This window comes from Periplaneta americana, chromosome 11 (genome assembly GCF_040183065.1).
Source record: "Periplaneta americana isolate PAMFEO1 chromosome 11, P.americana_PAMFEO1_priV1, whole genome shotgun sequence".
Classification (NCBI taxonomy): domain Eukaryota; kingdom Metazoa; phylum Arthropoda; class Insecta; order Blattodea; family Blattidae; genus Periplaneta; species Periplaneta americana.
This window is the reverse complement of record NC_091127.1, coordinates 82,434,447-82,447,438: the sequence shown is the minus strand read 5'-3', so window position 1 is coordinate 82,447,438 and position 12,992 is coordinate 82,434,447. Positions and strand designations below refer to the sequence as shown.

The following is a 12,992-nucleotide window of genomic DNA, read 5'->3' as shown; positions in this document are numbered from 1 at the left end:
GCAGTTTCTTTCTGTTAAAGGACTGGCATTTAAGTGAATTTCATGATTTAGCTCACTAGCTATTTTCGAAGCACTGATATTGGATTTATTGTTACTTTTCTGAGTATCAGTGATTCAGCTCGTTTACTCACTTTTGTTGGACGACCTGATCTTCTTCGATTTTGAAAGATTTTGACTTACCAATTCTGTCAATTATTGTCTGAATGGTTGCTCTAGGCCTTCCTACAATTGTTTATATTTCGGAGAGAGACTTACATTTGTTATGCAAATTCATTATAATTCTTCTCTCCTCGTCAGTCGTTTCGCATCGTTTTCACTTCATATTGCTATATTACTTCAACACAGACACAAATGCGGCCTGCACTAAGACACGGGTGTATCTGGATGTACCATGAACTGAACAGACACTACTCCCACCCTCTACCTGTAGCAGAGGTACAGCTGTTTTAGAGGAATACTTAGTTGTGTATGAAGGCTTTTTTGCGCATTGATTTGAAATGTTTCTTTACGTTTCTATTTTTTTAACGGAACGAACTGAAATTATTTTTTTTTCTTTTCTTATACGTTGTATTATATTTGTATCTATTCCTCAATATATTCTATTTATTATAAATTAGTATACTGAGGTTATAAAACGCTTCTTTAAGACATATTTATGTTATTTTAATAGGTGTATTGTGATCTTTTACATTCATTGTAAATTTCCTTTACAGATATTGGTTGCTTGTTCACTGTCTTGTGTTTGTATCTTTAGCAGTGACTATGCGCCATAACTAGAGAGCGGAATTTAGGCAAAAACCTATTTTTTTCTTGATACATACAGGCTTGAGATTTAATATTTACATTTTTCATGGATATATAGGTATAAATAAAGGGGTTTTATAATGCCTAAAAATGCCTATTTCGACGTTAGTGCCTATTTTTAATTTTTGCATCATTTTTCGTAACTGTTTACTATTTTTCTTAACATCCTGTACCGTTTACATTCCAAGACGGAAAACAACTCCTTCCTAGCAATGAACAACACAATAGAGAAGTACCTCCGGGCCACCCCTTCTCATTCTTACAATATTTCAATCCTAAAATTCCAATTTTCAGTCGGCCTGGATAGCGTAGCGCTGGCTTTCTGTGCTCGAGGTTGCAGGTTCGAATCCGGGCCAGGTCAATGGCATTTAAGTGTGCTTAAATGCGACAAGCTCATGTAAGTAGATTTACTGGCATGTAAAAGAACTCCTGCCAGACAAAATATTATTATTATTATTATTATTATTATTATTATTATTATTATTATTAGGCTATTATTATTATTATTATTATTAGGCTATTATTATTATTATTATTATTAGGCTATTATTAGGCTATTATTATTATTATTAGGCTATTATTATTATTATTATTAGGCTATTATTGTTATTATTATTATTATTATTATTATTATTATTATTATTATTATTATTATTATTATTATTATATCTTCCTCTTTCTGCCAGCAATTTAACACAAACTTACTGGGTTGTACCCGAATAAGCATTCTCTTACAGTCCAAGACAGATAACAACCTCTTCCTTTTTCCTCACCATTGTAAGTGCAACAGTGAGCGACACAATAGCCACAATAGGTGCTGATCATCTACTGTGAAGCAAAGTTTGGAAATGTGATTGGTGAATGAAAAACACTAACTTAAAGACAGAATGTCTTCATTTGTGTATGCATGTGTATCCTTGTAAAATGTGAAATGTGTGGAAGTTTCTTTTAGTCCTAGAATTTTGCATTAAATAAATGGTGAATCTTATATTAGTGACATTCTTTAACCAAAAAACCTATTTTTTTTATTTTATAGAGATTACATAAAGTAGTTTAAGAGCCTATATTAGGCGCCTAAAATATCACTTTTTAGGGCCTAAAATTCCGCTCTCTAGCCATAACAAATAACTTCAAAGGCTAGTTCAGTATTCTCACAAAAGAGAGATGGGTCAAAGGGCCCAATCGACGATTGTATCGATGACCATGTTAAGTTTTTAGATTTGATTATTTTAAGTGTCAATAGAAATGAGAAATGTAATTCAATACAAATTAAGATTCCGTTCTCGAAACCAGAGAACGAATAGCGTATCGCGTCTCTCTTAATACAATTTTTGCAGATTAATTAATATTCTTTTCAATTTCAGACTGAAGACTTGACTGATCTGCGACAGCGGACCCATTGTCGATATCTCGGCACTACATAGAATGGTAGAATCTGAACTGGGCCGAAAGGATCATCCGAGTAAGTATTAACTTGCCCTCCTACTATACGAGAGTTAAGCCTTGGTTTTCCCGAACCGACGCATGCGAGTTGCGAGGTGCGAGGCTCGTCTCGCACGAATCCAGACTAGGAGAGAGATAGTGAGTGGTTTCTATAACTGCGAGGTACGCAGATCTCGCATCTCGCAGTTATAGAAACCACTCACTATCTCTCGTGTAGTCCGGATTTGAGCGAGGCGGGCCTCGCACTTGCTACGTCACATGCGTCGGTTCAGAAAAACCAAGGCTTAAGGTTTTCACGGCGATTTACTTCAGAAACAGACTTTTGAGTATTCCACCGTGTGCTGGAACTTAACATCCCCACTGTTTCGGCACTGCACACATGTTCCATCTTAAGGTCACCCATTCTGTTAAGCCCGTTGCGCATGGCCACTCAAAACAATTTACTGGTTGTTGAGTTATACTGAGCTTGACTTGCGGTGATTGTCCAAGTCGGACATGTGATCCCGGTGGCATTCGTGTATCTGATCCTGACAGGTCGGTCACCCTGCTTCAGCCAGATTCTATCCTCAGACAATTGCATATGGTTGCTGAAATGAGGGGAAGGTACAGAGCTTTGGTGGGATGGTCGAGGGAAACGGGAGTACACCGAAAACAACCTTCTGCAATGTCTGTTTTTTTCACCATATATTTAATGACAACCTGGCCGGGTATTGAATCCGGGGCCTCCTGGATGGAAGAAAACCAGCCACAGATACGGCGGGACCATGTACAGAGGGTTGTTTCCAATCTCTGATAACGAATTTGAATGACGTCATGTGCTTCAGGAATCACACCGACAGATGAATTACAGTGAGAGGTGACAGACCAGTAGTGAGTGATTTCATAATCAGAGTGCCCGGTGTATCACAATAGCAATACCCAAGAAAATCGAGCCTTTTTTGGGAGGAGTACATAACAACTCTTTCTGAAACCAAGTACAGTTACGTAAAAATCATAGGAGCCTGCAAAAAACGTGGTTTCGTTATTTACAAGAAAGGCATCTTGTGTGTACCTAATAAGACTGGCAAAGCTCGGATGAGATTAATTCCAGAGTGGAAAAAGTAAGCAAATTCACTCCCCATCACAAGTCGCTACACCCCACGAGATGATACAAATTAATTCCATTCGAGCTTTACCAATCTTATTAAGTACAAAGAGATGCCTTTCTTGGAAATAACGAAACCTCGTTTATTGCAGGCTTCTTTTATTTTCACTTAACTATACTTGGCATTGGAAAGGGTCGTAATGTACCCCTCCCAAAAAGGCTCGATTTTCTTGGGAATTTCTGCTGTGAGCCGCTGTGCACTCTGACTATGAGATCACTCACTACTGGTCTGTCACCTGGCGCCACAGTTCAGTTGTCGTGTGACTCCTGACGCACATGATGTCATTCAAATTCGTTATCAGAAATCGGAAACAACCCTGTAGACTTTCTCTTTTTAAAGTACCTACCGGCTATTCAACTGGGGTTAAATAAATCACTCGAAAGAAGATGAAAGTATATTATTACTGTATTATAATATGGATGTAGGCATATGCAATAGAGAAAAATGTAATTCATCTGCGCTCGGATGTTAGTTCAATATTCGCTTGTGTTGATTACCTATTTGGGTTTTTCCGAGGTTCTCCCCAATCGTAATGTGATTGTCAGGTAATCACATGGTGAAAGCTAGGATTCATTTCGCCCATCTCGCTAGCACCAATTCCATCGACGTTAAATAGCGCGGATACAACGACGTTAAATAACCGATTAAAAATTAGTAATACAGTATTTGTTACCACGGAAAATAAATATTCTAATCTTTAGGTCTCAGTTGTTGGAAAACAGTAGCTATTTGACTACAGTAGTAATAAACCCATAATGCAACTAGTTTCCGAGCCGCAGTGAGATTCAATATGACTGAAACTTAGCTGGACATCTCTCGCCAATAGCGAAGTAAAACGTTTGGACTTCACAAATAAGAACAGGAAATCCATGTGGTTGATAGAGGACGACATCGGAAATGAAATAACAGACAAACGAGGAATATTAAACAGATGGACGAAATATGTAGAAGAGTTATATGAGACAAGTAATCGTCCAGATGACTTAGCTATAGAAGACGAAGAAGCCGTATCAAAAGACGAAAAAGTATTTTCTATTTTAAGGAAAGAAGTTGAACTAGCGCTTAAGGAAATGGAGAATGGAAAAGCAACAGGAGTTGATGGAATCCCCATTGAATTAATGAAATGCTTCGGTGAAGACAAGAAGCAAATTCTATCATTATGCAACGAAATATATGAGAAATACGAATGGAGTGAAGATTTTACGGAGACAGCGTTGATTCCAACACCGAAGAAAAATAATGCCAAGAAATGTAAGGAGTTCAGAAGTATCAGTCTAATATCGCACTCGGCGAAGATTTTCTTGCGAATACTGAATCGAAGTTTATATTCTAAGGTGGAATAACAGTTGGAAGAGAGCAGTTTGGCTTCAGGAAGGGAAAAGGTACGAAAGATGCAATTGACTGCTACGGACAATCGGCGAAAGGTACCTAGGGAATAACAAAAAAGTGTATGTAGTATTTGTGGACCTAGAAAAGGCTTTTGACAGAGTGGATTGGAATAAAATGATAGGGATCCTAAAGAAAATTGAAGTAGATTGGAAAGAGAGAAAACTCTTCAGTAATCCTTATATGAAACTAGTGAAAGTCAGGATAGGAGAAGAAATGTCAGAAGGAAATGAAATTGGGAGAGGATTACGTCAGGGATGTCCTACCTTGTTCAACATCTACTTGCAGTATTTAGTAAATAGCTGTTTTCAGAACATGGGAGGAGTGATAGTAGGAGGAAAAAGAATAAAGTGCGTAAGATTTGCTGATGATATGGCGTTGTTAGCAGAAGAGGAAATGATACTAAAAGATATGCTACTGGAGCTAAATGACAGCTATGAGCAGTATAGGATGAAGATAAATGCAAATAAGACGAAGAGCATGGTCATAGGAAGAAAAATACAGAAGATAAACTTGCGAATTCTAAATGAGGCAGTAGAGCAAGTGAACAGCTTCAAATACTTGGTGTGTACTATAAGCAGTAATATGAGCTGCTGCCAGGAAATCAAACTGAGGATAGCAATGGCAAAGGAAGCTTTTAATAGAAAAAGGAGCATCTTCTGCGGACTTCTGGAGAAAGAACTAAGGAAGAGACTAGTGAAGTGCTTTATATGGAGTGTGGCACTGTATGGGGCAGAAACATGGACATTACGACGAAGTGAAGAGAAGCGAATAGAAGCATTTGAAATGTGGATATGGAGAAGAATGGAACGTGTGAAGTAGACAGACAAAATAAGAAATGAAGCTATGTTGGAAAGAGTGAGTGAAGAAAGAATGATGTTGAAACTGTTCAGGAAGAGGAAAAGGAATTGGTTGGGTCACTGGATGAGAAGAAACTGCCTACTGAAGGATGCATTAGAAGGAATGGTGAATGAGAGAAGAGTTCGGAGTAGAAGAAGATATCAGATGATAGACGGCATTAAGATATATGAGGAAACAAAGAGGAAGGCAGAAAATAGGAACGACTAGAGAAAGCTGTGTTTGCAGTGAAAGACCTGCCCTTGGGCAGAACACGAAATGAAATGAATTAATTAATAATCCGGCGCACTAGCAATAAGATTGGTTAATTAATAACTCCGCACACTCGCAACAAGATTGGTTAATTAATAACCCGGCACACTCCCAACAAGATTGGTTAATTAACAACCCGACGCACTCGCAATAAGATTGATTAATTAATAACTCGGCACACTCGCAATAAGATTGGTTAATTAATAACCCGACGCATTCGCAATAATATTAGTTAATTAATAACACGGCACACTTAATAAGATTGGTTAATTAATAACCCGACGCACTCGCAATAAGATTGGTTAATTAATAACACGGTACACTTAATAAGATTGGTTAATTAATAACCCGGCACACTCGCAATAAGATTAGTTAATTAATAACACGGCACACTTAATAAGATTGGTTAATTAATAACCCGACGCACTCGCAATAAGATTGATTAATTAATAACACGTCACACTTAATAAGATTGGCTAATTAATAACCCAACCCACTCGCAATAAATTGGTTAATTAATAACACGGCACACTTAATAAGATTGGTTAAATAATAACCCGACGCACTCACAATAAGATTGGTTAATTAATAACACGGCACACTTAATAAGATTGGTTAATTAATAACCCGGCACACTCGCAATAAGATTGGTTAATTAATAACACGGCACACTTAATAAGATTTGTTAATTAATAACCAAACACACTCGCAATAATATTGGTTAATTAATAACACGGCACACTTAATAAGATTGGTTAATTAATAATCCGGCACACTCGCACTGCCTGATAATAGACGTACATATCAGCCATAACTTCAATCAGAGCCAGTCTGTTACCTAATTCTATCATAATCAGATTCTCAATTTTCTCATTTCATATTGTTTAGTCAACTGTCCGAAGACAGGTCTGAACCTCACAAGTGATACCAACAAGGCACCACTTATGAGGCAACTAGGCACGGAAATAATGGGGTAGGGTGACCAGTTCTTTTCTCCCTCCATTGCATACATCGCCGATTAGATACATATTGCACTAATCAGACTTCAGATACATACAAATAATAATTGTTCTTCCTCTGACACATCATCAAGTGAGATGTACTGCTTTATTATGTACATATCAGTCAGAACCTCAATCAGAGACAGTCTGTTACCTAATATCTTACTATGATCATCAGAATCTCAATTTTCTCATTTTCTATTGTTTAGTCAACTGTCCGAAGACAGGTCTGAACCTCACAAGTGATAACAAGGCACCACTTATGAGGCAACTAGGCCAGGAGATAATGGGGTAGGGTGGCCAGTTCCTTTCCCCCTCCATTGCATACGTACATCGCGGACTATCTGTCTATCTGTCTGTCTGTCTGTCTATATAGTTATTTATGTACAATGGCTGCTGGAGCGGGCATCCTGCGTGTGTAACACCCAAAACGGCCGCTGACTTAAAGCAAACAATGTCAATAAACCAATAGACGAATTAGATCCTACCATTACCAATATCTTAATGTCCAGTTGTTCGGAGTAGACATTCAAAACGGACCCAACAAAGTAGTGATTCTTCAGGGCTTATACTACTTTTTCCTGAAGATAAAACTTGCATGCAGTTCGGAAACGTTGGAAATGTTAAGTTCCAGCACACGGTGGAATACACAGAGTCTGCTTCTAACCCAGTATTGCCCCTTGAAAACCACCACACGTTAGTCATGCTTCGAATGTATAATATGAAATACAGTACTTTTATGTCAGAATTAAGTATCCTGCTGCAATATGCAGAGTCATAATGTTATGTAAGTTTTGCTGTTTCATTTCAGTCGGTGATGTAAAGGACGGACAAGTAAACGGTGGCTCGAAAGACATCGAACTCTCAGGTAGGTACAAATATTAAGTGAATATTTATCTGATTCTAAACAATATAATATCGTATCATACCATACCTCATGTGTAGACCTACTGTAATTAAAAGTTTCATAATCTACCACTTGTAAAAATAATGTTAATATTAATAATTTTAAACAATTGAGGACATAACCCTAACAAGGGCGTATAACTGAAAATTATGTTCTGAGATAATTGAGTTTAAAAGTTAATTGACTTTCTGTATGTAAATACCAATTACTGTATATGAAGTGATATATATTCCTTACATATTATGACTGAAAGTATATCGAGAACAAGGAAATAGATTTTTAAAAAGTACGAAAGAGGGAGACCAAGAGGGACCAATGGCGGGCTTATGTGAGGGCGGCAATGAACCTCCGAGTAACTTAAAAGCCAGTAAGCAAGTACGAAAGAGGGAGATAAGACATGTTTCTTTTCAACTCTACATACGCCCTTTTTAAGGTGAACATTTAATTTCATTAAATTCATATGAATATTAATAAATTTGACTGAAATATTATAAGTATACTGAGCTAAACTGTGAGAAATGAGAACTTATTTGACTTTTACTCCTAAATACACAAAAATTAAACATGCTTGTTAATACTCGAGTCAATAGAGATAAATAAGCTTAACATACATCTTGACTTGTAAAGTTCCAAATGAGATAATAGCCACTGTTAATGCTACTAACGACATGAAATTATTACAAAAAAAAAAATGAATATTCCAGCAAACTCACTTTTGGTCTGTAGCATGAATCAGAATTTCATCTTCGGGTACAACAGCAAGGCTTCCTTCTTTTGCTTCTTCCAGTACATCTTCGTACCAACTTCTTGCTTCTTCATTCAAGAAAGGAAATAAATCTCTAATATCCCTTTCTTTAGTTTGATTAAGGGGAACACATTTCATTAAAGGAGAGGTTGGATTCCTCACTTCATTGACTTCATAGTCTTTCTTCCAAAATGTAAACTCACTGAACACATTGGAATAGTTCTTAAAAGTTAATACTTTTCCTGAAGGCTCATGAAACATTTGACGGTGTTTCTGGATTTGAAACACAGATTGCTTGCTTTTTGTTTTTTTTTTTTTTTTTTTCCAGAAAATAAATACTCAGTGCTCCAGACCAGTCTTTCAAAACGGAGCTGTCCCATAGCACCGTGGCATCTCGCGACAGAACGAAATAACTTCAAGATACTCTTTAGCAGTCTCAACATTTGACATTTTCTTAATCTTCATGCTGTATAGTCCAAAATTTGTCACACTGCGAGTAGCTATGTCCTCTTACTGAAAATATATGCAACATTTTCACATTATATATTTTAGAAAACCATGAGATAAATGATAGAAATTTGACATTTTTATTTTGTTCCCCTGCACCATTAGAGAACATCACAATATTCTTGAAGAGATGAGATTTCATCAAATTCACTAGAGTTAGGTGCACAAATGAAATGACACAATTAGTTTTCTTTTTTCCTTCTGTTTGCAAAATGTATACATGTAGCTCTTAGAATCTCTAAAATGCAGATGTACATTAAAGACGTAAAACCACAGAAGTCTTGCTGCTTTCCATGGCTTTACTTTTGCACACACACAACCACTCACTAACCCAAGCAAAACACAAATACAATCTGCGCCAACTGATTACCTGAAAGGGCGTGGTGCGTCACGTCGCTGTTGTTTTGTGTCATCTAGATAACTAGGATTGAAACCATTTTTCGTCAACTGATAAAAGAACATCTGTAGATGAAGAAAATGTAATCGTCCTAAAAGGGCGTATGGTGCTATACGCCGTTATTAGGGTGACGTCCTTAATTGTATAACAAAAAGTTTAAACATATGAATGAGTCCACTAACAGGCCATAAATTGACAATTTACACATTTCTTTTAGCTTCTAACTTCAACTTCATTGAGTAATTTTAGTTTGTAAATGTATATTTATTACCTTAAAATTAATGACACTAACAATTTATATTTTCAAACAGCGATTAAGTAAAAGGAATAATGTCAAATCTTCGTATGCTAGTTTTAAAATTCAATCAATTAATTATGCTTAGAAAAGTCATGTGAAAGAATTGCGAACATTCAGCGTATTAATTTGCGCGTCCTTTCAAGATATGATTATTAATTCACGATACGCATATTAACTTTTAAAAATGTATAGCTACTTCAAATTTATTTCAAACGTACTTATTTCTGCAACAGTAAATAAGTGCAATAGTCTAGACTTCAAAAAGTTCAAAAGCTAATAGTTGTCATGTATAAAATTATATACTATAAACATATAGGGTGTTAAAAAACTATCCAATATTTTAGTATGCATCAAAGCAAGAAAATAATGTCTAATAAACATGGATCCTACAACACATACTTTCTGAGATCTGTACACTTGTTCATAGGAGGTGCTCAATGTGATGTCCACTCATGGCAGTGCATTCCTCTGCCCTTCGGAATAAGGAATCCCGCACTCTTTGAAATTGACCTGGTTGTTCTTGATAACCAAAAGTCTAGGTGATTTAGGTTTGGGGAACGAGCAGGCCAAGGTGTGGGGCCTCCCAATCAATCCAGCAGTCCTGAAATGTCAGCGTCAGGTGTTCACGCTCATTGCGGAAACAATGTGCTGGTGTCCTATCATCCATGAACTACATATGAGCAGGATTCAGCGGCTGACATGGTACATATTGCAGCAAGGTAGGCAACACGTTAATAAAAAAGTCCTGATAACGAGCCCCAGTTAATCTCTGTGGCAGCACGTATGGCCCTTAATATATCGCCAAGAACGCCTGCCCATACGTTGATTGAGAATCAGTGCTGATGCCCTGTTTCTTCAACTGCATGGGGATTTTCATCAGCCCTCACATGCTAATTACGAAAATTCACAACACCATAGCCGCTGAACCCTGCTCATATCCGCAACGAAACTTTTGTTTTCAGTATCCCTTGGAACGTATCAGTATTCCATGCCAAGGATGTCAACTACGGTATGATTATCTGGTAGCCTGTTGTGTTGTAGGGCAGAAAAATGCATTGCCATAAATGGACGTCACATTGAGCACCTCCTATGAACAAGTGTTCAGATCTCAGAAAGTATGTGTTGTAGGACCCATGTTTATTAGATATTTTTTCTTGTTTTGGTGCATACTATCACCTCCTAAAATATTGAATACTTGTTTTTAACACCCTGCATATCGCATTGTGAAGAAGACGGCCACAAGTGAAAAAATAAAATTTTTAATTATTCTGAGATGAATAAAGTTCAATGTCTCCTTTTTAATTACTGTAATACCATACGGACACAATCACGCCTCGCATTTAATTTTAACCTTCCGCTTTTCATATTGAAACAAAAAGAAACTTTTTTTTATTAGGCAGCAGTTTTATCTCAATTCATGAAATATTTTCACTTGTGGTCCTCTTTTTTCCAAAGTGTGACATAGTGATACAAAAGTATTTTGTGAAATGCTAGATAATGAAAGATACAGATATTTGGAACAGAAAGTGTAAGTAACTTAAAAAGAAAAGTGTCGTTTCAGGGATACAGTATTTTAAAGTGTAATTTAAAGCACAGTGATATTATCACGCGATTTCTGTTACATGGGTTTGCTACAGTGCTTTTCTTTCACATTGCGGCCGGCTCGCACGTTGGCCGCAGCAACTCGGATTCCCGCCGAAATAGTTACAATCCCCGCAGCTGGGACTCTCGCCGCCCGCTCATAAGATTTGCAGGTTGTGTGAGTGAATAGTAGTCGCACTGAAGCCATTGTCTAGTTCAGTGGTCGTCAGCACTCGCTGAAATGGGTATTGGGTAAAGAGAGCAGGGAGGCCTGCACCAAGAGGCCTATATTAGTCCTCTTGCCCTGCACGTCCGTGCATGCTTCGAGGGAGGGAGAGGGAGGAATCTGGCCTTAGCTGATGCGGACGATCAGTGGAGACTAGAGTAGTAAATACTTTACACTTGTGAGTGGATTGTGTACGTACACGATGGCAGAAAGTTCAAATAGTGATTTACGTAGGTCTTCCACCCCTACGTTGTTTAACCCTTAATGGGAGAAGTCATTTTTTAACAGAGTTTGAAAAGGCAGCAAGATGTTTAATTTGCATTAAGGTACTCAATGTGATAAGAAAATAATGCAGCGTCACTATGACAACTGTCATGCTAATGAATACGACAAATTAAAAGACGACGAAAGGATCGAAATGATGGAGCAGTTAAAAAACACCAATATAAGACGGGTATCATCATCATCATCATCATCATTATTATTATTATTATTATTATTATTATTATTATTATTATCTATTATTATTATTATTATTAATATCAATATTATTATTAATAATTCCGATACTGATATGCAGTTAGAGAACGTTTCCCTAGGCCCGCAAAATACTGCATCGGACATCGTGTCTTGGACGAGACAAGTTTCGTCTCGGATCGTCTGATACTGAACAAGACTGTTTCGGTCTTTCTAGAACTGTCGACAGTCTCGAACAGTTCGCCACGACGTAAGTAGTTTGTTTTCCATACATTGCTATTCTCAATTGCGACCTGATAGCAGCCGACAATAAAATCGTAATAATGATCGATTATTTTATGCGTTTAATAGAAGAAGATCACATAAATTGAAATTTGTTCGATACATCTTCCAAATCCAAAAATTTATGTACTTAGTTTTATAAGTACATACATTTCTTTCAAAACTTCTTCCTGTACTTTATATATTAGGTTTCTCCTAATTATATATATATATATATATATATATTTTTTTTTTCAAAATTGAGAGGCACAGTCAGATAAGAGAATAAAGCACAATTAAAATATTTACATAAATTTAAATATCCTGCCGTGTGTGCTCATAAATTCTAAATTTTACACATTTTAAATATAACCTACCATTAGAATAATATGTCATAGAATTTAGTCCAGAGAAATTATTTCCTCACATTCCAGTGAAATACAAGGATTTGTGGCTTGTCTCCTCCTTTGACTGGACTCCACAATTTCAGAGGTGACTTTTTTCTTAAGTTATTTGGCATTAAAAACGGAAATCCTGACTATTTATTAACTATGTAAAATATGCTTACTTAAATACACATGTGAACATTGGATGCATCATTATACTATTAGTACTATTGAATTCCACTGAGTTACGTGATTTATGGTCCGAACGAAAAGCCGCCACTGAAATATTGCTTACCCGTCCGCTCCCATAAATGCACA

At 36.8% G+C, this 12,992-nt stretch overlaps 1 protein-coding gene across 3 annotated transcripts in view; it reads left to right on the top strand.

Moving 5' to 3' along the window:
• Window positions 1–12,992, top strand: part of LOC138709155 (synaptic vesicle glycoprotein 2B) — a 342,436-nt gene that overhangs the window by 288,744 nt on the left and 40,700 nt on the right. For all 3 annotated transcript variants that reach the window (XM_069839698.1, XM_069839699.1, XM_069839697.1), the window contains exons 2-3: window positions 2,169–2,266; window positions 7,701–7,757. In XM_069839698.1, coding sequence (XP_069695799.1) covers window positions 2,230–2,266; window positions 7,701–7,757 — 94 coding nt within the window. In that variant the 5' untranslated portion in view covers window positions 2,169–2,229. The remainder of the gene's footprint in view (window positions 1–2,168; window positions 2,267–7,700; window positions 7,758–12,992) is intronic.